The sequence below is a fragment of the Chroicocephalus ridibundus genome, chromosome 4, assembly GCF_963924245.1.
Source record: "Chroicocephalus ridibundus chromosome 4, bChrRid1.1, whole genome shotgun sequence".
In the NCBI taxonomy this organism is placed as follows: Eukaryota; Metazoa; Chordata; class Aves; order Charadriiformes; family Laridae; genus Chroicocephalus; species Chroicocephalus ridibundus.
Window position 1 is genome coordinate 33,518,034 of NC_086287.1, and position 22,627 is coordinate 33,540,660.

The following is a 22,627-nucleotide window of genomic DNA, read 5'->3' on the forward strand; positions in this document are numbered from 1 at the left end:
TGAGATGGCTTTTCTTTAAGTAGAAAGGTGCAATAAAACACTCATCTTTAATTAAGAATGTCAGAGTGTCAGAATGGTAATAACAAAAAGTAAAGAGAATTAGCATTCATTATCTTTAACCAAATTCTAAATTTAACTGAAGCTTAACTGGTTACTGATTTTATTTCCAGGCTGATATAAGGGAAAACCAAAAGAAACTGGTTGAACAATTGACTTCTTTATTAAACAATTCACCAGGACCTCCTACCAGACGGCTTGTTGCCAAGAATTTAGCTGTACTTTATAGCACTGGAGACACTTTTTCTGTTTACCAAACAATTGACAAATGCAATGAACTCATTCGGAGTAAAGATGATTCACCAAGTTATCTGCCTACGAAACTGTAAGTATTTTTTTTTTAACCCCAAACTTCAAATCCAGTAATAACACGAGAGACAGATTTACATAGTGAGAAGTTAATGTAGGAGAGGGTATGCTCCCTCATTTCTGCCCCTTGTCCAGCAGAAGCTTTGTACCATATGACACACAGAATTTGGGAGCCTCCCTGATTAGTAGCATTATTGTGGGTGTATCCAGCTGTAAAAAGTAATTTTTTTTTCCTTTGGTATTACATCTCTAGAATTTTTAGACTCATGTATTACAAAGAGAAACTGAACTTATCTGAAATCTGAAAGCAAATTCAAATTGCTTCCTTCCTCCTAGATATTATAACAATTTTATTTCGATTATTTAATATATGCTGTCTTCAGGGCAGAATTATGAGTGTGTAAGTACTTGTGTAGCATTTTATATATTCCTTTCTGTGTCTTTACTGGAAAGTTTTGAGCAAGAAGTTCAGCTGCACATTGGGGGGAAAAAAAAAGACAGGTCAGTACTTAAAATATAAATTGGCCTTGAAAGTTAAATAAACTTAAAATATATTTTTGTTCCTTATTTCGAAGTTTCTTCTTAGGATTCATGTAAATATAACATAAAATCAATCATATTAAACCACTTTAAAATCACGTTATTTTTGAAGCATTTAAGGCAGAGGCAATTTGGTGGCTGATGGGAGTCAGTGTCGGTTGCATGTGTTAGAAGAAAATTTGACCTAGCTAGCTAGTATTTACTGGATCCACTTCAAAGAGACGCCGTGAGTGATTTGAAAGCTAAGCTAAATTAATTCATTTAGCAGTGTAGGAATGCTAAACTGTTGCTCTAATTCAGAACTATAACGACCATACTATGCTTTAAGGTAATAGGGTAAACTGAGGCTGGTTTATGCTTTCTGGTTTTGTTCGGTGAGGGGGCAAAACCAGCTTGCAATATAGATATTGCCATATTGAAGAAACCATGGTTTACAGCAGTCAAACAAACATTGTTTGTTACAAAAACGGGGAAGAAAGCTTTTCCTCAGTACCTTATTGAACATTAATAAAAGGGAAAAAAAAAAATTTACCTGACGTGATGCATCTGAGTTCACTACCACGGGATAGATAATAAAACAAAGAATATGGTAGTATTAGATATTGTATGTGTGCAACAGGAACCGAAAGGGTAGAAGACAGTTGGTGATCTCCAGCCAGATAATTAAAAGTCAGGCCAGAGAAAATACCAGCAATAGGTAATGGAGTTATGTGGGGGCAGGTGTTTGAAAAACAAGGAGAAAGTAATATACTGCTGAGTAGAGCAGTAAAACAGAGAAGTACAACTCCAGGTGCAAAACACAGCTATTAAGTAAATTTCTTACTTCAACTGGGAAACTGGATATAGTTAGTTAGAAACATCTGAAATGTTTGTAACTAAAGGTGTAAAGCCTAGCCAACAGAACAGAGAAGCCTGAACTGTTATTGCAGGATATGAAACCAAATCTTAAGGTGTTGAAATATTATGAATAACCTTAATTCCTGAAACAATGCACATCTTTCACTATAGTGAAGAAAACTAAAGGTAGAGATAGTAAAACATCATTGTGCATTAATGATATAGTATACAAAGCAGAGCAGAATCCGTCTTCCTCCTTTGTTTCACAGGCTAATCCTGTTTCTGACAACCTAAGTGAAGTTGCCTGAAAATAGGTTTGTGCGAGGAGATGGTTGTATTTTCCAATATCATAATATGTTTTTGTTTCCCTCTTGTTGCAATTGACCTCTTGTGCAGTCTTCTGAGTTAAGGATAAGTTTGCTGTAAAGGTTCATGGGGTGTTGGTGGATGAGAAGCTCAACATGAGCCAGCAATGTGTGCTCACAGCCCAGAAAGCCAACCATATCCTGGTCCGCATCAAGAGAAGCATGGACAGCAGGTCGAGGAAGGTGATTCTGCCCCTCTACTCCACTCTGGTGAGACCCCACCTGGAGTACTGTGTCCAGCTTTGGAGTCCCCAACATAAGAAGGACATGGACCTGTTGGAGTGAGTCCAGAGGAGGCCCACGAAGATGATCCAAGGGCTGGAGCACCTCTCCTATGAAGACAGGCTGAGAGAGTTGACGTTGTTCAGCCTGGAGAAGAGAAGGCTCCGGGGAGACCTTATAGCAGCCTTACAGTACCTGGAGGGGGCCTATAGGAGAGATGGGGAGGGACTCTTTATGAGGGAGTGTAGCAATAGGACGAGGGGTAATGGTTTTAAATTGGAAGGGGGTAGATTTAGGATATTTAGATATTAGGAAGAAATTCTTTACTGTGAGGGTGGTGAGGCACCGGAAGAGGTTGCCCAGAGAAGCTGTGGATGCCCCATCCCTGGAGGTGTTCAAGACCAGGCTGGATGGGGCTTTGAGCAGCCTGGTCTGGTGGGAGGTGTCCCTGCTCATGGCACGGGGTTGGAACTAGATGATCTTTAAGGTCCCTTCCAACCCGAACCATTCTATGAGTCTATGATTCTTAGTCCTGCAAAGTAAATTCCTGCTATACTGCTGGCTTCTCAACAGAGAGATGCATTAACATTAGAGGTGAGTTGTAGTATGGGAGGGTGCTCTCAGGTCTTCCTTGCTTGGGCTGCAAGATGCAACACTGGAGTAAGTGGAATGATGTTGGAGTAGGAAGGGGGGATTATGGAGTCCATCGGCAGTAAGGCAGAAATGGCAAAGACAGAGAGAAATGGCAGATATCCAGAGTCAGAAGGCAGAGGAGTAGCAGGGGGAGAAAGAGAGAGGTGGCAGTGTTCACGATCCTGCTGTGTATGTAAGCAGTAGTGAGGAGAAGTAAGAGATGAAGTGGAGAAAAAGGTAGCAGTAAAATAGGGTTTATTTCACAAAAAGGTTTGGAAAAGGGATTTCTCATAGCACTGACACCGAGACAACAGGTTACAGAAAAATAATTGGCATTACAGAACTTGAGTAAAATTTTTCATCTTGGGCTGCAAGTATATGGAATACTTGGTGTTTAGTGAAGAAAGACTGCTTTTTTCCTTTTTTTTTTTTTCTTGATTAAAGTGTTGTGTTTGTTTGCTGTCTGTCCTTATTTAGCATACATGCCCACATTGTCTGGTAGCAACGCTTCACCATCATTGTTCACAATATGTTGCTTCACCTGGAAACTCCTTTAAATAAAGTTTCCAGTGAATTGTTCTCTTGTGTCATAAATTATGATTTTTCTTCTTTCATATAGGTGGAAGATGGAAATGTTTTAGGCAAGCATTTTAAAAAGAACCTTAGTTAGGTGCTCATCTCCTACTAAATTGAGTATGATGGAATGCTATATCAGATAAACAGGACGTGTAGTTTGAATATAGCTTGTTACTTTACTTAAAATTACAAAGCTTTTAAAATATCCACTAGGGCTGTTTTTTAAACCGTAAGCGTTTTGAAAGCATTTGGCTGGGCAGCAAACTTTCATAGCTAATGTCAGTGCGTTTTTACCACATCTTTAAGTATCTTAGTTCTGCATTTTTGTGGGTGTCTCTCCAAGTACAATTCTTAAGGCAAAATTTGAGAGGAAACAATTTCAATGTCTTATATAGAGAGTCATATTTCAAAATGGAGGTGTGCTGCCAGGGAGGAAAAAAGACAAGCAGAGAGGCTTTTTTCCTGCAAAACTTGTACAAATCTACAGGCTCCCTTGGAAACTTCTGGCTGTTGCTTGTGATTTGACAGATAAAGTGATTCAATGGTTAATACAGTTTGGACTGTAGTGAAGAAACATTTGTGGGGGAACAAAAAAAAGACAACTAGAGTTATGATACAATCCTAGAAGGCAGTCAGAAGAGCTTCCTAAGTCCTATTCTTTGAACTTATATAGAAACTTAAGCTGCATTCTCATTTTTAGTTGACTAGATGTTACTCGTCAACAAAGGCTTAGTACGTGGCAGTACAGCCAGCAGGAGCCTTTGCAGGTTATACCATGATGTGAAAAGGTAGTTCTGGTTTGGGTTTTTTTTTTTTTCATATGTTTGTTAAATATTTCTTCTTTGGATTATGATGTAAAATACATATTATTTAGTCTTGAAGCTAATTAAAGAGAGTATCTGTGACCGTCAAACGATCAATTTAGTAGTAAGATGGTGCAATTGTAATTTTGTGCCCAGCCACACCATGAACAAAATTAAAATCCCAACTGTTGGTGTGTGCTCAGTTGGATAAAAGCAATAATGAAAAATGTTGCTTTAACAAAAATAGGATTTTGGTATTTAGGGAATTACTGTTAATATTAAATGCATTTTTCTAATTAAGAATGTGTTTGGTATGAGATTTTAAAACTCTTTACGTGAAACTTGAATTCGGTTGGGGAATAAGTAAAATGTTTTGTTGAAGGAGGCGCTGAAGAGTGTTACTACGTATTTAAGTAGGTCTGGCCAAAGAGCTGAAAGCTGATTAAAGATATAATTTCTTTTTTTTTTTCCCTTGTATTCATCAAATACATTGGTTTAGTTATAGATCTGCCAATACAAAAGCAAAGTGTGTTCCTTAATTAATTACTCAAAGGAAAACACTCTTTGATTAAGCAATTCCTTTCTTTTTTCTTTTTTTTTTTTTTTCCTCCAATATTTAGCAATTTTTGCTTTGGCTGAAGGAGATGCCAATGAGCACATAAACTCCAGTTGTCACGTATTTCACCAGGAAACTAAATTCAGAATCTGTGTGCTCTGAAAAGGACATGGGCTTATACTTTTATTTACTTCAAGGTGTTTCCTTATTATGTATTGTTATACATAAATGCCAGAATTTTAATTACTAGACCATTTTCAGTGTACTGTTGGCCATCGAATTGTAAATAAACCTGTCCCTGGGTACTTACAGCAGCATCTGCTGTAGCACAGTGCCATAAACTGCATGATGCAAGGCATGCTTAGTTAGAAATTAAGGTTTAATGGTGGATATGAAAATTGTATTCCTATTGTAAAATTTATTGGAAGATTGTATTACCTGAATTCTTGTATTATCCAAGTTATTTTCCCAACCTTTGTATCCATGTTTCTCCTAGACCATATGTGCCACACACAGACCTTTCTTTTAAAAAAAAAAAATATATTTTTTTCCTTTTGATAATCCACTTACATTTTTGGGACATTCTATTTAGTTATTTTGTTGTTTGCCCATTGTGATTACGTTAGTCGTCTTAATCCCTTTCATCTATTACTGCATCCATTTTCACGCGTCTTTGGATTTGCTTTTGTTTTAGTGCTGCGGTGGTATGCTTGGGCTATTTATACAAAAAATTGGGAAGAATTTTGGGAAACAGTTTTACTGACACCGTTGGGAATGTGCTTAAAGCAATGAAGAATGCAGAGGTATTGGAACAGCATGTTTAAAAAATGATTGGAAAAATAATAGGATGTTTACTGTTGGTAGGTGGACCGATGAATAGGAGAAAGTGCATGATACCAAAATGTGAAAAAATTGTGGAAAGTCATAGGATAAAAATCAATGCCTAAATTCCAAAGAATTGCTAGAGAGATAATAGATTATGGCTATAAAAGGATGGATCATAGCTATTCTCAAACTGATTTCATGAAAGAACTTGATAAACTCGAAAATCTAATTGCCTTATTAATGAGAACATTTCTGCTCCAGCTTGTACTTCATGTTTTGAGTTTTAAACAGCTAGCGAGTACTTTCCAGTAGAACATAGAATTACTGTTTTCACTTGCTTACAGAGCAAGTTATCAGCTTTGACTCAGTTCCACATAAAAAGCTCTATAAAAGTTGAAAAGACCAAAACCATTGTTTATCTGTTTCAGTAGTTGGCATGTTGTATTTCCAAGGAGCTTAGTGTTACAAAGCTTTAACAGTTTTCTTTTTCATTTTTTCAGTCTCAAGGTCGCTATGAAATCATGCTTAGTTTGCAAAATATATTAAAAGGTTTAGGAGCTGCTGCTATCCCCTGTCACAGAGATATTTACAAAGCTGCCCGATCATGTTTGACAGATCGATCCATGGCAGTCCGCTGTGCTGCTGCAAAGGTAAAGTGCTCTTATAGCTGTTTTTATTAAGTAAGCTCTCTAAGTAAAGTTCTGTTTTGATGGATGATGAACACAGCAGTAAATACATTGTTTGCTTATCTTCATTTCTTTGATACTGCAAAAATTCAAGTCATTTTAGTATGAAGCAACGTGCTTATTTTGTTAGGGAGAACTCTGCGTACTGTGTAGCAAACTAAAATTTGTACTGAGTGCTTTTCCACATCAAAACATTTTTATTTCCCTTTTTTGTCTAGTGTCTTCTTGAACTTCAGAATGAAGCAGTGTTTATGTGGAGTACAGATCTGGATAGTGTTGTCACTTTGTGTTTTAAATCCTTTGAAGGTTCCAATTACGATGTACGATTAGCAGTTTCAAAACTTCTAGGCACAGTATTGGCTAGAGCTCTAACATCTAAACAGCCAACAGGTAAAGTACGTAGTTTGTTTGCTGATTTGTAAAAAAAAAAATCTGTCAGATGATCAGAAACTCTCAAGCAGTGTTGAAGCCCAAAGTAAAATCACTATGTAAGCTTCGCCTGGCTGTGCACATCTCTGGTTTGGTCTTTTTTGTAATGTTTCTCTCATGAAGTGCTGTGGTTTCGTTGTGATAACCCATATATATGTATTTATAAATTAATAAAAAAAAAAATATTTGGTAAAACTGTTTTTCTCTGTTACAAGATTGTTATTGCATGGAGAGAAATTAGCAGCCTCAAAAATTTAAAGGCAAGATTAATTTCAGCGACGTGGAAAGCACTAAGATTTAAGGGAGTGTCACTTTGACAAACAAGAGAGTTAAGGATATCTTTTCAAGCTGTTTTTCCACAATCATCAATGTCACATCTGGATTATCTAGCAGTACAAATGTGATTAGAAGCAGAAAAAAGCATGCAGATTTGTTCACTCAACTACGTAACAGTTTCTGCTGACAGAGAGTACTAGGTCTAACTGAAGCATCCTGGCACGAAGTTAACGCCTCCAGTCTTTGGTGTCATTCAGACTGGGCATTTTAAGTCCAAGTCAGGAGCCCAAAGCTAAATATCTAACTGTAATCTAAGAAAAATATAACAAGATGTAGAGTAAGTGTGATTCAGACTGTTTGCTCTGTTTTTCATGGCATCAGAGAAGACTTTTGGTGCCATAAGCAGCAAATGACAGAATTAGATGCCTTTAAGCCCAACTTACTGCCTTTCAAAATTCTTGAGGCTTTGTATTTGCATTGGAAACTCTGAAGTCTTGATTTATAAAGTACTTTTCTAAGAATCTTTTGGAGAGAATTGCTGTGTTACAGAAAACAGTCAGCACTCACCTTTTCCCAATAAAGTAAAAAAAAAAATACTATGACCTCTTTATAGACTCAGTAATTTAATCTTTGTAAGCAGTGTGGTTGTATTTCTAAAGTGCTGAGATAAGGTTATGTGGGAAGCTCATAAAATGTTTGGTTGGTTATTTTTATTTATTTTAGGGTTTTTTTAGTTAAAAAGAAGTCAAAGCTAAGTGAGACAAGCTGGGGGGGCTGGAAGGGGCTAGGGGACAGGTGGTGGGAGCAGTATGTGAAGAAGTCCATAGTCCTGAAGTTTCTGCATTGTCTCTGATAACCTGCTGATATTGGGTTGTTTTTTTAATTTATTTTTGGACACAATTATTTCAAATCCTCTCCTTCCTTTTCCCATTTCAATACTTGGAAGAGAATGAAAAATATAGTGAAAATTTTAGGTCACTGAATTTGCCGAGTGTGCAGTCATCATGCAGTTTGCGTGCTCGTGTCCCAGCATGTATCTTATATGAACTGTCTATCAAGAAATAAAACAACAGAATAGGAAGTAGGGATAAATAATTTTCCTAGAATATCATAAACATATTCTATTATTCTCATTCTTTTGGAGAGCTAATTTAATACTAAGGTGAGATGCTTTTGTTTCTAAGAGAACTTGTGGCTGTGCTCCATATCTGGGTAAGCATAGCAGAAAGGTAATCCACCCTGCCTGGAGTTTGGAATAGAGGATTGTCTTTGGCAGTGAGCTGCAATGAGTTAGAGTCAGGGCTTTCCTGAAGCTTCAGGTGGTAGGAGTAAGTCATAGAGACCTTTTTTCCAAGGGAGCTTAGATTAGATGGTAAACACTGAGGGAAGGTAAAGGTCTGCGTAAGTATTAGGTGATGGCCTAAACTGTTTAAAGACAGCTGAAGTGGAAAAACTGAGAAATATTGTGGTTCACTGGAGTACTGACTCCTAAAATGTCGCAGCTTATGTTGTGAAATTACGCTCAAACAGTATTTGATTTTATTGTGCTACTGAATTTGTGCAAATTGTTTTTTCTAAAACGATTAGAGGCCAAACTTTTGCTTACATTTTTACAGAGCTATTCCTCTAAAGATTTACATCTATTCTTAGCATCCACCAGGCATAACTTCCGCAGGATCTCTTTGGAAGAAGTGATGGAGCTATTGGGAACTGGATTTCTGCGCGGAAGTTGTGGATTTCTACGAGCCAGTGGCGATATGTTGAAAGGGACGAGTTCAGTCAGCAGAGATGTCCGAGTTGGAGTCACCCAGGTTTGGATTATGTTACTCATGATTTTCTGAGATTGCTAAATGGTCCTATGATAACTGTTTTGCGCTCCATATATCTCTTATTTCATCCTATTTTGTATCTGTGACTAAGTGTAAGTACTTTAAAATAGGGATTTATATATTGAGTGATGCTAGAAAGAAAAAAGATTTGTGATGTTACTTATTGTTTACCTGACAGTTTGACATTTTCAAAATTAAATATTTATTACTTTTGAAAGTTTCACACAATGTGAATTTCAAATAAGTGACATAATAAGTACTTTCCTCAAATTTTCAATTTAAAACTTAATACCTTAGGTCTAAAAATTAAAGGAGAAGTTACAAGAGTTCTTTGAACTTGGAATAGTTTCCTTCTATATAGGGACATTCCAGGTCCTGTTCTGAAAGCATGGTTCTGCTTTGAATAAGTGCATGAAAAGTAAGGAAAACAGAATTTAGTGGAAAAAACCAAATACCTGTTTTGGTGTGTTCCAGGATGCTCAGTTAGAGGATAGAATCTTGTTAACTGAGCATGACTGAAGTCAGATCATATAATGCACACTGGTAAAAACAGTATAAATTTTTCAGATAATATCAGATTGGCTTCTTCCTGTAAATATTATCTTAAACAGCATTTGCATGCTAAGACCTAGATATTCAAATGTTAAGCCTGTGAATGAAGACTAAAGGTTGTGGTGAACATTTACATACCAAACAGCTGTGATTATTTTAATATGTTACAGTCCCCACAGCTATTTGATACGTACCCTTTGCTAGTAAGGGAATTTCTTCAGTGCATTTCAACTTCTGCAGTGCAAAAAATCTGTAAATTAGCTTGAGTTATGACAGAAGCTGCCAGACTTTGCACTGGAACAGCTAGGAAGTGCTCACAAATTGTCTTCTATGCTCAGATCATGCTGGGTGGAAGCATTAAGTTCTGGCAGAGGGACAGAAAAGCTGGGGAACAATAATACCTTGACAGCTATTTGCCTAGAAAATGCATGCCAGACTCCTAGGGTGTTCTGTATACACGGTGGTTTTATTAGTTTTCCAGGAATAGATGCTTCAGTTCAGTGTATTGGCTATTTGTACTGTTTTTTGGAGGTTGTCTCCTTTTTCATGCATTCCTATGTTAACACAATAGTATCTGTGCCAGATGGTACACACTAACTGCACTAGAGCAGTTAAAATAGTGCAATGTTTCTACCAGAAAAACTTGAGAAATTGTGCATATATCAGTGTCGGCGGGCAGAAAACACTTGCAGTTATAAAAGGTGTTAATTATGTGAATTGCAGCTTATTATAATGCAGCTTATTATAAATAAAAACCAACAATAACACTGAAGATGACTTTTTACCTTTGGAAGAAGAATTTATATTTGTTCAAGACGCAGCCAGGTTCAAAATGTAGCCTTGGCAGTATGTCTCTTCACAAATCTGTTTATCCTGTTAAATTCCCCAGTTTTCAAATCTGTAAACCAGGGCTAATGTACTGGTACATTACAAAGCCTAAGTAGTATTTGTCAAGATGCTAACAGGATCTAATAGTACAATTTTTCCATCTACAGTACTTCATTTTCTTTTATGTGAACAATTTTGTTGTCAATATTAGGAGACAAAGTATGTAGGAGGCAAATAGAGAAGTTTGTTGATATGGGTAGTAGTTGTGAACTTTCTTATGAGGAATCTTGTGTGTTTGTTTGCATATTCTTATTTTTGGTGTTCCCCTTTCTTGATGGTAGCACGTCTATTCATTAAAAAAAATCCAACACAAGCACGTGGTAGGCATTTGTAAGGGAGCATATTATGTGGCAAAATAAATGGTCTTGTGGTGATTAGATTTGTAAAGTGACTCCGCATTCTTTCTCCTTGTTGTGACAAACATAGTCTTTTTATGGTACCTCCATTGCAAGGCAAACAATTAAAATCCATTCAGATGAAGAGCAGCGCTTGGGGGCTGCAAATATTCCTTAATTCAAAGCCTATAATAACAGAATTCTCTCAGGGTTATGGGTTATAGTTTTGTAACATAGTAGTTCTTAAAATGCATTCATACATTAAATTTGGGTTCCACGTGCAGAATGTTAAATAGCTGGAAGCTGTTGTTCAGTGAGACCAAACACAATGTTTTACATAACAAGTGCCTGTGCAGGGTAAACTGCCATTTCTCACACTCTGCAATGAAGTAACGTGGGCAAGCAGCTTCAATTAACTCACAGACAAACAGGCTGCAGTAGTGCTGGTACAGTTTTGATAGTAAGTTAAAGTATTTAACTAGATCCCCAAAAATTGCAGCTACCTGAAAATGAGAACATGCGTGATTTATAGATGCATAATGTATAAGCAATCTCAGTTTAGTGATGTTCTAGTTGTGGCGATGTGCAGAGACTAAAAAAAATAAAAATAAAAAAATACATGGGATAGCTGGCAGTGGTTTTCCAGATGACTTTGCTCTAAAATATGGCTTCTTTTTAAATCTCTTCCAGGCATATGTGGTATTTGTCTCTACATTAGGAGCACAATGGCTTGAAAGGAACTTCTCTGCCTTCCTTTCCCATATTCTAGATCTCGTGTCTCAGTCTCACCCTAAGGCTATTCAGAATCAGATGGATGCTATCGGCTGCCGCCGCTGTGTTTCATTTATCCTTCGAGCTACAGTAGGAGGCCTTCTTGGGGAAAAAGCTCAAATTACAGCTGCCAAGGAGATTTGTCAGGCCATCTGGAAACTGAAGAAAGTTGTGGGTATGGGTCTAACAAGATTATCCATTTGGGCCTCTGTTCTTCCTTTTTTTAAGTGATTGTCCAACTTCCTAATCCTGAGACTGCAGAAATAGAATATATAGTGCTGATTTATTACCATAATAATGTAGAGGGCTTTTGATGGACTGCTTTGTTTTTAGCTTGGGTTGGTTGGTTATTTGTTTGTGTGTGTCTGTGTTTCTGCATGTGTGTAGCCACACAAGTGTAAACGTTGTTTGTAACGCTTCCCTGGTGAATATAATTCTAACTGATTAAAAATAAAATAATAAATACATGCAGCAATAAAGTATAGATAGTACTGTAAAATAAGCTAAATTGGCAGTTAATACATGTCTAGCCAGATTCTGCATTCCTATCCAGAGCAGCTGACACTACTGATGGTTCAAAAAAGAAGCATTTGTTCCTAATAGACAAAATGAGCATCTCTTCTGGAGAAAACAGATCTCTTACATGATAAAGTCTTGTACAAAACTTCCAAAAAAAGCTGATCATCTCCCACCATCGTCCTTGTAGGGGAAAAGAAAGAGAATGCTGGGCATAACCAGTCGTCACCTGGTGTACAGCTGCATATTGTGTCCTTAAATGTCTAAACTGACATAACCAAAAGATGAACTCTCAAAAAAGTCAAAATTTTTCCCTCCCTCTTTCTTACCTGACCTCACCTTCTCACTCGCTTGTTCTTGCGCCAATTTACCCTTTCCTTCCCTTTCTTTTTTCCTACTGTGTGGTAAAATCTGGCAAGTTACATCAAAGCATGACCTCTTCAAGTCACTTTTGATGGGACTGAGAATAGCATGCTTCTTACTAGCTACTGTTCCCCATCACTTAAAGATAGGCAATTTGGTAGCTTCCATTTTATCTACGCTCCTGCCCTCACAGACATTACTACACTATCCACCTGAGTAACAGAAATGTACTTGTTTCAGTGAAGGTAAACCCTTATGAAAACAATTTGGTCAGTAATAAAAACGGTAATGGTAGAAGCTCGTTTGGTAATATAAACAACTTACCATAGCAAAATCCTTTCTCTCATCCATTTGTTTCATTTTGGTAATGATTTCAATGGGGATCTTCCTGTGTTGTGTTATCAGATGCTGCAATGAGTGACAGTAACTTGGAAACAAGAATTACTACAACAGATGTAACAGCAAGTCAGCACGTGCTTGTGTGTGCACTTCAGGAGCTTGGAAGTCTCATCCATGGCTTAGGAACTACAGCAGCACCATTACTGCAAGACTCCAGTACAGGTACAAGTCAGAGTACAAAACATATTACTCTGTTCACTGTGATCTTCTCTGATTTCTTATCAGAGACTGTTAATTCTTTCAAATCTGTTGGGATCCTTTGTCTGGCATTTACTATAGCAATCTTTCTTCTGGTGTGCAGTCTCCTCACCTGGACCTCCTTAGTTCTTCTTTTCTGTTTTCTTCCACTAAACGGAAAAAGAAAAAAAAAAAGATAAGTTGGCTACCTTATATGCTGTAGGAAATCCTCAGGCATTGCCCAAAGACTTCTGTATCTTCTCCAGCTTGTACTACTATGTTAATTAAAAAAAACCTCAATATAAAATTTAACTCCATTAAGGGTTGTATTTCAAGTCTAACACTTTGTAATGTTTATAGTAAATCAGTTTGATTAAGCTGCGTATCTTCATCTACCTTTACTGTTTTCATTTAGCTGCAGTCAGAATTGGTTTTTTTTTCTGTATGGGCTCAAGTGGATATCTGTTTCCCCTGCATACATTTCTGCTCCCCTGAGAATACTTACGGATATTTTCTATGCATGTTGGTGAATAACTGCATAATATGTTAGGTTTTCTCCATATTGTTACTTTTGATTCAGGATAACTTTTTTTGAAAAGTATTGAAGTATTTAAATTTGATAAGAAATATTTCACAATAAAAATCAATAGTATTTTTTAAAGACAAGTACAGAAACTGGATAGTGGTGAGTCCTCTGCATACGTTTTTGCTTGTTTGACAATCTGCTTGCCTGTTTCTTAAGTGTGTTTATGCATTTTATTTTTCAGGAGTTCTGGAAGCAGTAATTTCTGTCATTCTTCATCCCAGCATTTCAGTTAGACTAACAGCAGCTTGGTGTTTACGCTGTATTGCAGTAGCATTGCCTTCCTACGTGTCCCTGCTGTTGGATCGTTGCATTGAACGTCTTAGTGTATTGAAATCCTCCCCAGAAGCAGTAACTGGCTACAGTTTTGCTGTTGCTGCTTTGCTGGGTGCAGTAAAACACTGTCCTTTAGGAATCCCACATGGAAAAGGGAAGGTACGGTCTGAATACTTTACTTACAGGCAGTTCTTTTGTGTTTTTGCAGTAGTATTTGCATGTATTCTTTATGGCGCGATCACTTAAATCAGTATACTGATGAGATATTTTCTTTCCTCAAGAAGGGGATTTTGAAGCATACCATAACTGAAATAAGCAAGTGTTTTTCTCACATGTGTCAGGATTGTGAATTTCTCAAGAAGCCTCGCTAATGACTTTATTAACCACTCCCACTGCTACCTTTTTTTAATGGAGAAGTTTGTTAGGGGAGAAGTTTAGTTGTTGTTTTGGGTCAGAGGTCAACTCTGCAGAGCTGTAAGGACTTAAATTGAACAGTCTAAGAAAAGGTTTACTTGGAGAAAACATTTCTTGAGTAGAGTTGCGTTTTTCAGAATTTTAAGCAAGATCAAACCTTCTGCAGCTCTGGCCCAGTTTGACATAGGCTTAAATTAGAAAGCTGACATTTCAGCAATGTTAATGGTGAGAAAAGGCTAGACTGGAGTATGTACAGTTGAAATGTATCAGACTTTGCCGAAGGAAAGATCTTTCTTTTATAGAAAAATGATTAGAAGGATACATACAGATCTATTGTATGCTGTGATGTTAGAACTAAGTTTCCTGGAAGGAAACTTGTTCAACCACACATTAGGCCAAATTAATATTTTCCAGGCCTATCAGTGCATCTCCAGTGTACAGTTTAGTCAGTGCTTACACCAATAACAGCAACTGTGTATTATCTTGAAAATCTTTGATCAAGTCCAACAGATACATGCTTTCATTTTGTTTTACAGAATTTAACAGGAAGCAATTTCTTGCATTAACATAGTCTGAGATGCTTGTACCAATCTCTCAGATAGGATATACTGTGCTCTGAAGTTTTAGGAATATGCAGATGTAGAAACACAGACCAGGAAAAGAAGCTGTTTCCATCACAATGAGAATTATATCCGTGAAGTTACTCACAGTTGGAAAATGATGGCGCAACACAAATATCAGCAGTACATGCTAATTCTCTGCATAATGTAGACACACATTCTCAGTTCTGAAAATACCCATTTTGGAGCCAGTGGATGTTAGAGTAGAAGTGGCACACTTTGACACAAGGATTGTGGTTTTTTTCTTGTTATCACACCAGTGTAAGATGAAAGGAGTGCTTTAGTACATTGGGAAAAATGTCCCTTGCAGTGGTTCCAGCCCACCCTTTCAGCATTGTTGAGTACTAACAGTTCCACGCCACTCCTCCACAGACATTGCTAGCTACAGTTCCCAACATTCAAAGCCTCAACTGCTGATGAAACAATTTATAAATGTAAAAAAAAAAAAAAAAAAAGCCTGTTTTTCTTAGCTTTATAAGCTTTGCCTTGTGATTACTGGAAGACCATGGGGAGAGAGCAAAATTAGTATCATTTGCCCAGTTAACATAGGTAAGAAGGCCATTCAAATACTATACACCTAAGTCGAGCTAAAGTTTCTGTTTAACAGAGAAACATAATTCTTGACACAGATTTCTTTTAGAGGAATAGAATAGGATGAAATAGGGCCAGGAGGAGGTATGGGAGGTCACAGAAAAGTGTGGGAGAAACACTGTATTCTGTACTAAGCTGGCAGGGGGGAGAACAGAGGAGCTGACAAAAGCCCTTTTCCATTCTCTCCTAGGAACGCTGCCAGATTCCAGTCGAGCTCCTCTTCTGGGGAGCTGAAAGAGACCAGTGTTAAACAGAGCAGTTTTGAAAAGGAAATATCAAACGTAGGCAGTAGTGACCTGGGCAGAAACTGTTTTATAGTAATGCATTTTGCTTTGAGAGAGTGGTTAGAGTTGCAAGTGGAAACTATTGAAAAGAAAAAAATAATTAGTGGGTCTGTGTATATTTAGTATACTGTACTAGTGCTTATACTTAAGTTAAAAAAAAAATCCTTCAAAAATAAGACATTTCTTCTAGTACATGGAGAGAAAAATTGTCAAAAATCATCAAGTGAAATCCTTTTAGGATGCTTGTTTAACAGGTAATTTAAGTATACTAAGCTGTTAGTAATTTTTAATAGTAGAACTTAACAGGGGTGGCCATTTTAATTTTAGGATCAAATATTTTAAATTTATCAAGAATCTGTCAAAATAAATGTCTTCATTTGCAACCATCTGGTAGCATTATAGAATTGTGGAATATTTTCAGACTGTTAATATTTCATTAAGTTTTGGAAGTGTACAAACTTCAAGCTTTCACGAAGCAAACTTTCATGTGCAAGCTTTGATGAATTTTTATAATTTTTCAAATAAATTATGAAAGGATGCTGTCTATATTGTCCAACTAAATTATACTGTGCAAAAAGATATAGAAAGAAATTTGCTATACTGAGGCTTTTAATGATATTATTGATAATGACACTTCTTACTTGTAATAGTAAGTTACAAGCAGTTCGTTTGGGCAACCAAACATAATGCAAGATGTAGGAAATACTTACTTTGGTTTATATGAAACGTAATTGAAGCAAGCCATTTGCAGAATACTTTTTGAAGTTGTGGCCATGCTGTGGTAACTGTCCGTGGACACACTGTGTGTTCCTCCGTGCAAATTCTGGGTGGCTTGGGCTTTGGTAACAAGCACAGATTGTCACATTGCATTTAGCATGTAATAGTAGGCACGTGCAATTATCATGGAGAACCTAAGATAGGATTAATTCTAACTGTACCATAGCATTCTAACTTGTTTATTTGATCATGCCATTTATTCATTAAAAACTGTCAGAGATAATGATAGACCATATTGTAAAACAGGGATAAAAAGATCGTTAATCCTTTCGTCACTTCTTCTAATTTGTAGGTCTCATGCTATCCTTTTTCTACATAGTGGCATAAACAGAATATCAGAACCCTTTTGTCCTTGCCACACATATTCCTGTGAGAATCATCAGCTCTTATTTTACTGCTGATAAAAGAAGGGAGCTTACCTTACTAGTACCCCACAGGAACTGTTGAAGCTGTCCCAGGCTAGTATTGAACTTGATCATTGCAACTTCATGAGCCTGAGTTTCTTGCTGTGGCGTGAGACGATGGCATTCTATTCGGGGACACTGAAACGGCAAACGATATTGAAAAATCATTTGTTAGTTACTAAGATGCTGATGCTCTGTTTTTTTTTTTTTCTTTAACTTTGAAGGTAATCATGACAGTAGCAGAAGATATGTTGTGTTCTGCTTCTCAGAACAGTCGCATTTCACTGCAGCGAACACAGGGTGGATGGCTCTTGATAGCGGCCCTCATGACATTAGGTAGTAGCTTTCTACAATTTTTCTTAAACCAAAACAAGCTGTTCTGTATTCTTTCTCTGACCTTAGTTCTTTTGATGTTTCATTTTATTTAGCACTGCAAAATAGTTCTTAAAAAACAACGTCAATCAGAACGTTCAGAAAAATTTTCTAAAGTAAAAACCTCATTTCTTCCAAGTTTGTTATTAGTTCACTGGGAGCAATGTCTGAAAAAAGCAATGACTGGGTGGGACCGCTATTAATTAAATGTAGAAGATAAATTTCAAAGTAAATCTAACTAAATGTCTTTGTGGTCATTAAGAATTACACTGATATTTTTTTAAGATCTACCCCAGAACAAAATGAGCTAATCATTTGTATTTCCCTCTTGTCAGGCATTTGAAATTTTGCAGAATTTTCTGACGTTTATTAGTGGTCAGATTATTGTTTGTGATCACTAAATTACTCATGAAGAATGTATTTTATCTGTTTTGTTCATATTTTTAAGGCACTTTTCATGTTGTCAGCTATTACTTCTGCCCAAAAGCTCCCAGTTTTTTCTTAGATTGTGCGTTAACTCATAACAAATGTTTGCTTTTCTGAACATCACTATTGCTTATTACATCTCTTTTATGCTTGTGATCCACCAAGACAGTAAGCATTTGAGAAATTATGTATGAGACGTCTGGGAAAGTAGCATAATGTTTTATTCACAGTTGTAATGATTTTGTGAACATAGATAAAAGAACCAAAGAAAAAGAATAATTTTATTAGTCCTTACATTGGTGTGACAACTGTCAATGCTTACAGGTCCTGCAGTTGTCCAACACCACCTGCCACGAATGCTGTTACTGTGGAAGTGCATCTTTCCATCATCTCCTAAAGACTTAGAAACAGAGAAGACACGAGGAGATTCATTTACCTGGCAAGTAACGCTGGAAGGTCGTGCTGGTGCTCTCTGTGGTAAGTGGGATTTACTGTGTCTTCCTCTGCGTATTTATAGTTTCGCTGTTTGTTTTCCCTTCTGAAAGAACAACGATATTTCATATCGGTTTTTTTTTTTTTTCACTGAATGGTAAAGGATGTGTTCACTCCCCGACATACGTGTTTGTGTATATATATATATCTATTTACCTGTATATCTGTATACATGGTGTTTCATTTTTGTAAAAAACAAACAAAAAAACCCAAGAGGGTTTTTCCTCTTGTTCTTCTAATCAGTTGATTTACAAATAGTAAATGATATCACGAGGGTTGCTTCTCTTAGTTTGAGGAAAAGGAGGCTGAGGGGAGACCTCATCACTCTTGAACTACTTGAAAAGACATTGTAGAGAGGTTGGTGCTGGTCTCTTCTCACAGGTAATTAGCGATAGAACAAGAGGGAATGGCTTCAAGCTGCAGCAGGGTAGGTTTAGACTGGACATTAGGAAAAAATTCTTCATAGAAGGAGTGGTCAGACACTGGAATAGGCTGCCCAGGGAGGTGGTGGAGTCACCATCCCTGGATGTGTTTGAGACTCGTTTAGATGCGGTGTTAGGGGATGTGGTGTAGGGGGGAACTTTGCAGAGTGGGGTTGATGGTTGGACTCGATGATCCCAAGGGTCTTTTCCAACCTAAATGATTCTGTGATTCTATGATTCTTCTCTTATTTAACATACATATCACAGTGACAAATGAGGACCCAAACCAGGATATGTTCTGTTGTTTATACAGTCTGTTATATTTGGTAAATAGCAGTTCTGTTTCCTAATAGCTGACTTACTGTAAGCAAAATAGAATTGGTGAGTCAGTCATGCACATTTGTGAGGGTGAGAAGACTCAGGTAAATATTACAAGAAGGAAGTTGCAATTCTCAGCCAGTAAAGAGTACTGTGTGTTTGGCTGCTGTGTGGTAGGTTGCAATTTTTCCTTATGAAATATTGTGAATTTGGGTTTAACAAGAGAAGACTCCGGTGATCTTCAAATACTTAAATGTGTTTCAGTCATGTGTTCCAGAGTACTAAAGGGTCCTTTGCATTGCAGAAATGTGAACCCTAGTAAAGCGATCATCCCTCTCTCTCACTATTAAAATCTATCAGAAAGTGTGTAATTCAATAATAACTTCATTTGAGAAGTACTTAAGCAATTAACTTTTAAATATTTTCTTTTGCTTTTGAAAATAGCATATTCTCAAGGTGCTTTTTGAACTATTAACTCAATAGAGACACCAAAAGAGCGCATCTGTAAATATGACTTTTTTTTCCATTTGAGATTTCTGTCAGTTTCTTAAATTATTGGTCGAAGTACTTTAAAATTTTTTTACATGCTTTCCTCTACTTTTAAATTATTAGTGAGGTAATAATGTGATTATTTTTCTTCTAGACATCTCACACTTAGTAAGTTGAAATCCAATTCCTTTTCTAGCTATCAAAAGCTTTGTTTCACACTGTGCTGGTCTTCTTACGGATGAAGTTGTTCAGAGACTTCTTCCTCCTCTCCCAAGTGCGGTTGATTTATTGACACAGTAAGTGTGTGTATCAAACTGTTAAATGAGATTCTGGTTTTGAAAAGCTAGAGAGTAATCTTCTTGTATTTTATTAAGTTCACTTTCTAAAGAACTTCCTTTTCCAAGTCCAAAAATTAGTGTATAAAATTCAGCTGTAGAGCTGAAGACTTTAGCTGACATAATGTGTCATGCGCTTTACAGTTTCAGGTAAAAAAAGCTAGGGAAGAAACGATTGCATGCTTTTGTTCACTTAGTGGTTTTATTCTGCTTTTTAAATCAAACATACACATTCATGTTTAAGCGTTACGATCTTTTATAAAGTGAAAAACAAAGTTCAAGAATATGCTTGGACAAAATGTTTTTAATACTTAGATTCAGAGCTAAGCTGGAAAGGGTTTTATAATTTTTATATTTTTGCGGTCAGAACATGTAGTGATTTAATGTATTTGGGCTCTGAACTCAAATTTACAGAGATATATCCACACAAAAGTTAAGTATAATAAATATAGGTACAATCAAAGGCAATAGAGAAAGCCTTATTTATTTCTCTAGCATTAAATAAAAATAATGACTGGGAATGGAGTACAGGAGATTCTGTCAGAGCATGCAAAATAAATTGTTTTGCTTCTACTATTGGTAATGCAAATCAGAACTGTAGTTACAATATGTATACATTTTAAAAGTATTCAGTAGAGCAGTACAAATGTAACTGGAGTGTTAATTTGTAACTGGAGTGTTGCATAATGCTTGAAGTCTTTAACATCTCTGATGTCCTTTTTATATTTTAAGGCTTTCTTCAATATATAAATCATATGGAAATTCTTTAAAAACACCGTCAACAGTTTACAGACATAAGCTTTATGAATTACTAGCAGTATTGCCTCCAAAGACCTATGAAGGTATGTATTTCCTTAAAAGATATATCTGTTAAAAATACCGTGGGCTCATTTTTAAGTTTTTGTTCAACATATATGTTCAGCTAGCGAGGATTAGTTCCACCTTTTCTAATAAACAAATTTTATTCCCTCTGTTTAGATTTGACTTCACTACAGTTTTGAAAAGGTAGTGTTCAATTACAAATACAGACTTTTTTCCTATTTTTAGTTGAAACTTGAAGGTAGACAACCATGCAATTTTAAACTGCTTCAGGAATTGACTTTCTTTGATGCCTGTTTTACTTTCCATTGAATCCTAATTCCAAAAGGTGTAATCTTAGCATAAACCAATTTAATACAATTTAAACAAATTTAAATGAATTTGAAAGAATTTGATTGCTTCAAGTAGACTTATATATTACAGATATATTCATCTGATTCTGTGCAGATTGTGGATAAAAAATTTGTATTTAAAAAAAATTTCAAAAAAATCTGGGGATAGTCTCCCTTTTCTGTAGCAGAACATATAACTAGCAGTATTTAAAACCTAATCCTGTAATCCAATAACTATGCAGTCTAGTTAGACAGGTCTAACAGTTCAACTAAAACATTAAATCTTTGTTGTCTTTAAATTGTCAGGTGAATATAGTTTGCCATAGAGTACTGTATGGACTGAAATAAGGAAGCAGAGTGTTTCACCGCTGTAAAGAGAAGTACAGGGTATTGCATCAGGACAGAGAGAATACGGGGCAGCCAGACACTGAATTGACTGTGCCCTCTGTATCAGAGAGGGAATACTTACTCAAATAATCTGCTCCATCTAGTGGTAACTGCGAAGGGGATCTTCATAAGGACAAATCCCTGACCTTTGCCTTAAAGCTGTTGTCGTATTAGAAGTCTGTATGTAACATCTGAAGCATAGTGTATAATATTCATTTGTGACTTGGACTTAAAAGACTGAAAATGACACCTCCACCCCTTGCAGCAACTTATTTCTTTGGTTCTTTTATTACAGGGGCAATGTTTTATAGAATACGGATATTTGGGTGTGGGTGGTTTTGGTGCTTTCTTGATTTGTTGGGAATTTTTGCATATGGTCTAACTTTATTGAAAAATAGGTAGTATTTTACAGTGTGATCTGTAAAGTCTGAATCTTGTGAGAGAGCATCCTAGCTGAGGACGCTGCAATGTAGAACCAATAAATAAAGAAAAAGCTTAAAAGGTTTGTAAGTGGTGATCCTGCTGAAAGCTTGGTAAATAGCCTCATAATCAAAACAGTAGTTTGACGGATGTAGTCTCAGACTTGTTCTCCTGTTTGTAATGCAGCAGTGTGAGGGTGGGGAAAGAATGGGAATGCATATATTGACAGAGCTTATTTTCAAGGTCTGTTATGCGTTTTAACATGTAAGTATGCAACATTTAGAAATGCAAAAAAGAGTTTTTAAGGTAAAGCTTGAAACAAGTACCTTTCTTTCCATATTATTTCCAGTATGACAGCTTCATGCAGAAACTGTATGTCTTTGCAAATACTAGAATTTTTTAAAATAAATTATTAGGGAAAACAATATGATTATGGAACCCAGGGTGCTTTTTTTGGTGTCTGATTTTAGTCATTATCACTAGGAAGACTAGTAGGTGTACTCTTGTGTTGCACAGCCTGGCACCCAGTTCATGGTTTTATTTATTTTCATTTTCTTCGATCTGGGTAGTTAGCCAGAGGCTAGAAACGTGCAAGGTGTTTCTTTCTGAGAAAATTGGTGATGGGGTGATATACTAGGAGTTGTAACTCAAGCTTTTAATATCTGCAAATAATGTGCAAAGCTTTTTTTCTTTATCAGAAGAGGAACAAAACAAAATACCCAGCAAAATAAACAGTTGAAAACAGATTGTGTATTCATAGTTCCAAGCCTCTTCTTGACTCAAACCTTTAGATTTCTGAGGCCTGAGGTACTAGAACTTGTTTGGGCTCTGCTTGGGCCTTTCCTGCTCTCTTTCTGCCTCTCCGATGTTTCTCTTCGTGCTTTCTGTCATCAGTAAAAAATCAGTATCTGCTCAAACAGCA

At 36.5% G+C, this 22,627-nt stretch overlaps 1 protein-coding gene across 8 annotated transcripts in view; it reads left to right on the forward strand.

Annotated features, from left to right (window-relative positions):
* Positions 1 to 22,627, forward strand: part of HEATR5A (HEAT repeat containing 5A) — a 68,653-nt gene that overhangs the window by 12,542 nt on the left and 33,484 nt on the right. For 5 of the 8 annotated variants that reach the window (XM_063331776.1, XM_063331778.1, XM_063331779.1 and 2 more), the window contains exons 4-15: positions 171 to 382; positions 5,593 to 5,701; positions 6,224 to 6,373; positions 6,628 to 6,799; positions 8,765 to 8,925; positions 11,409 to 11,664; positions 12,774 to 12,929; positions 13,712 to 13,962; positions 17,118 to 17,229; positions 18,016 to 18,168; positions 19,609 to 19,708; positions 20,480 to 20,589. In XM_063331776.1, the coding sequence (XP_063187846.1) occupies positions 171 to 382; positions 5,593 to 5,701; positions 6,224 to 6,373; positions 6,628 to 6,799; positions 8,765 to 8,925; positions 11,409 to 11,664; positions 12,774 to 12,929; positions 13,712 to 13,962; positions 17,118 to 17,229; positions 18,016 to 18,168; positions 19,609 to 19,708; positions 20,480 to 20,589 (1,942 nt within the window). The other 3 variants (XM_063331781.1, XM_063331783.1, XM_063331782.1) reach the window with 3 other exon arrangements.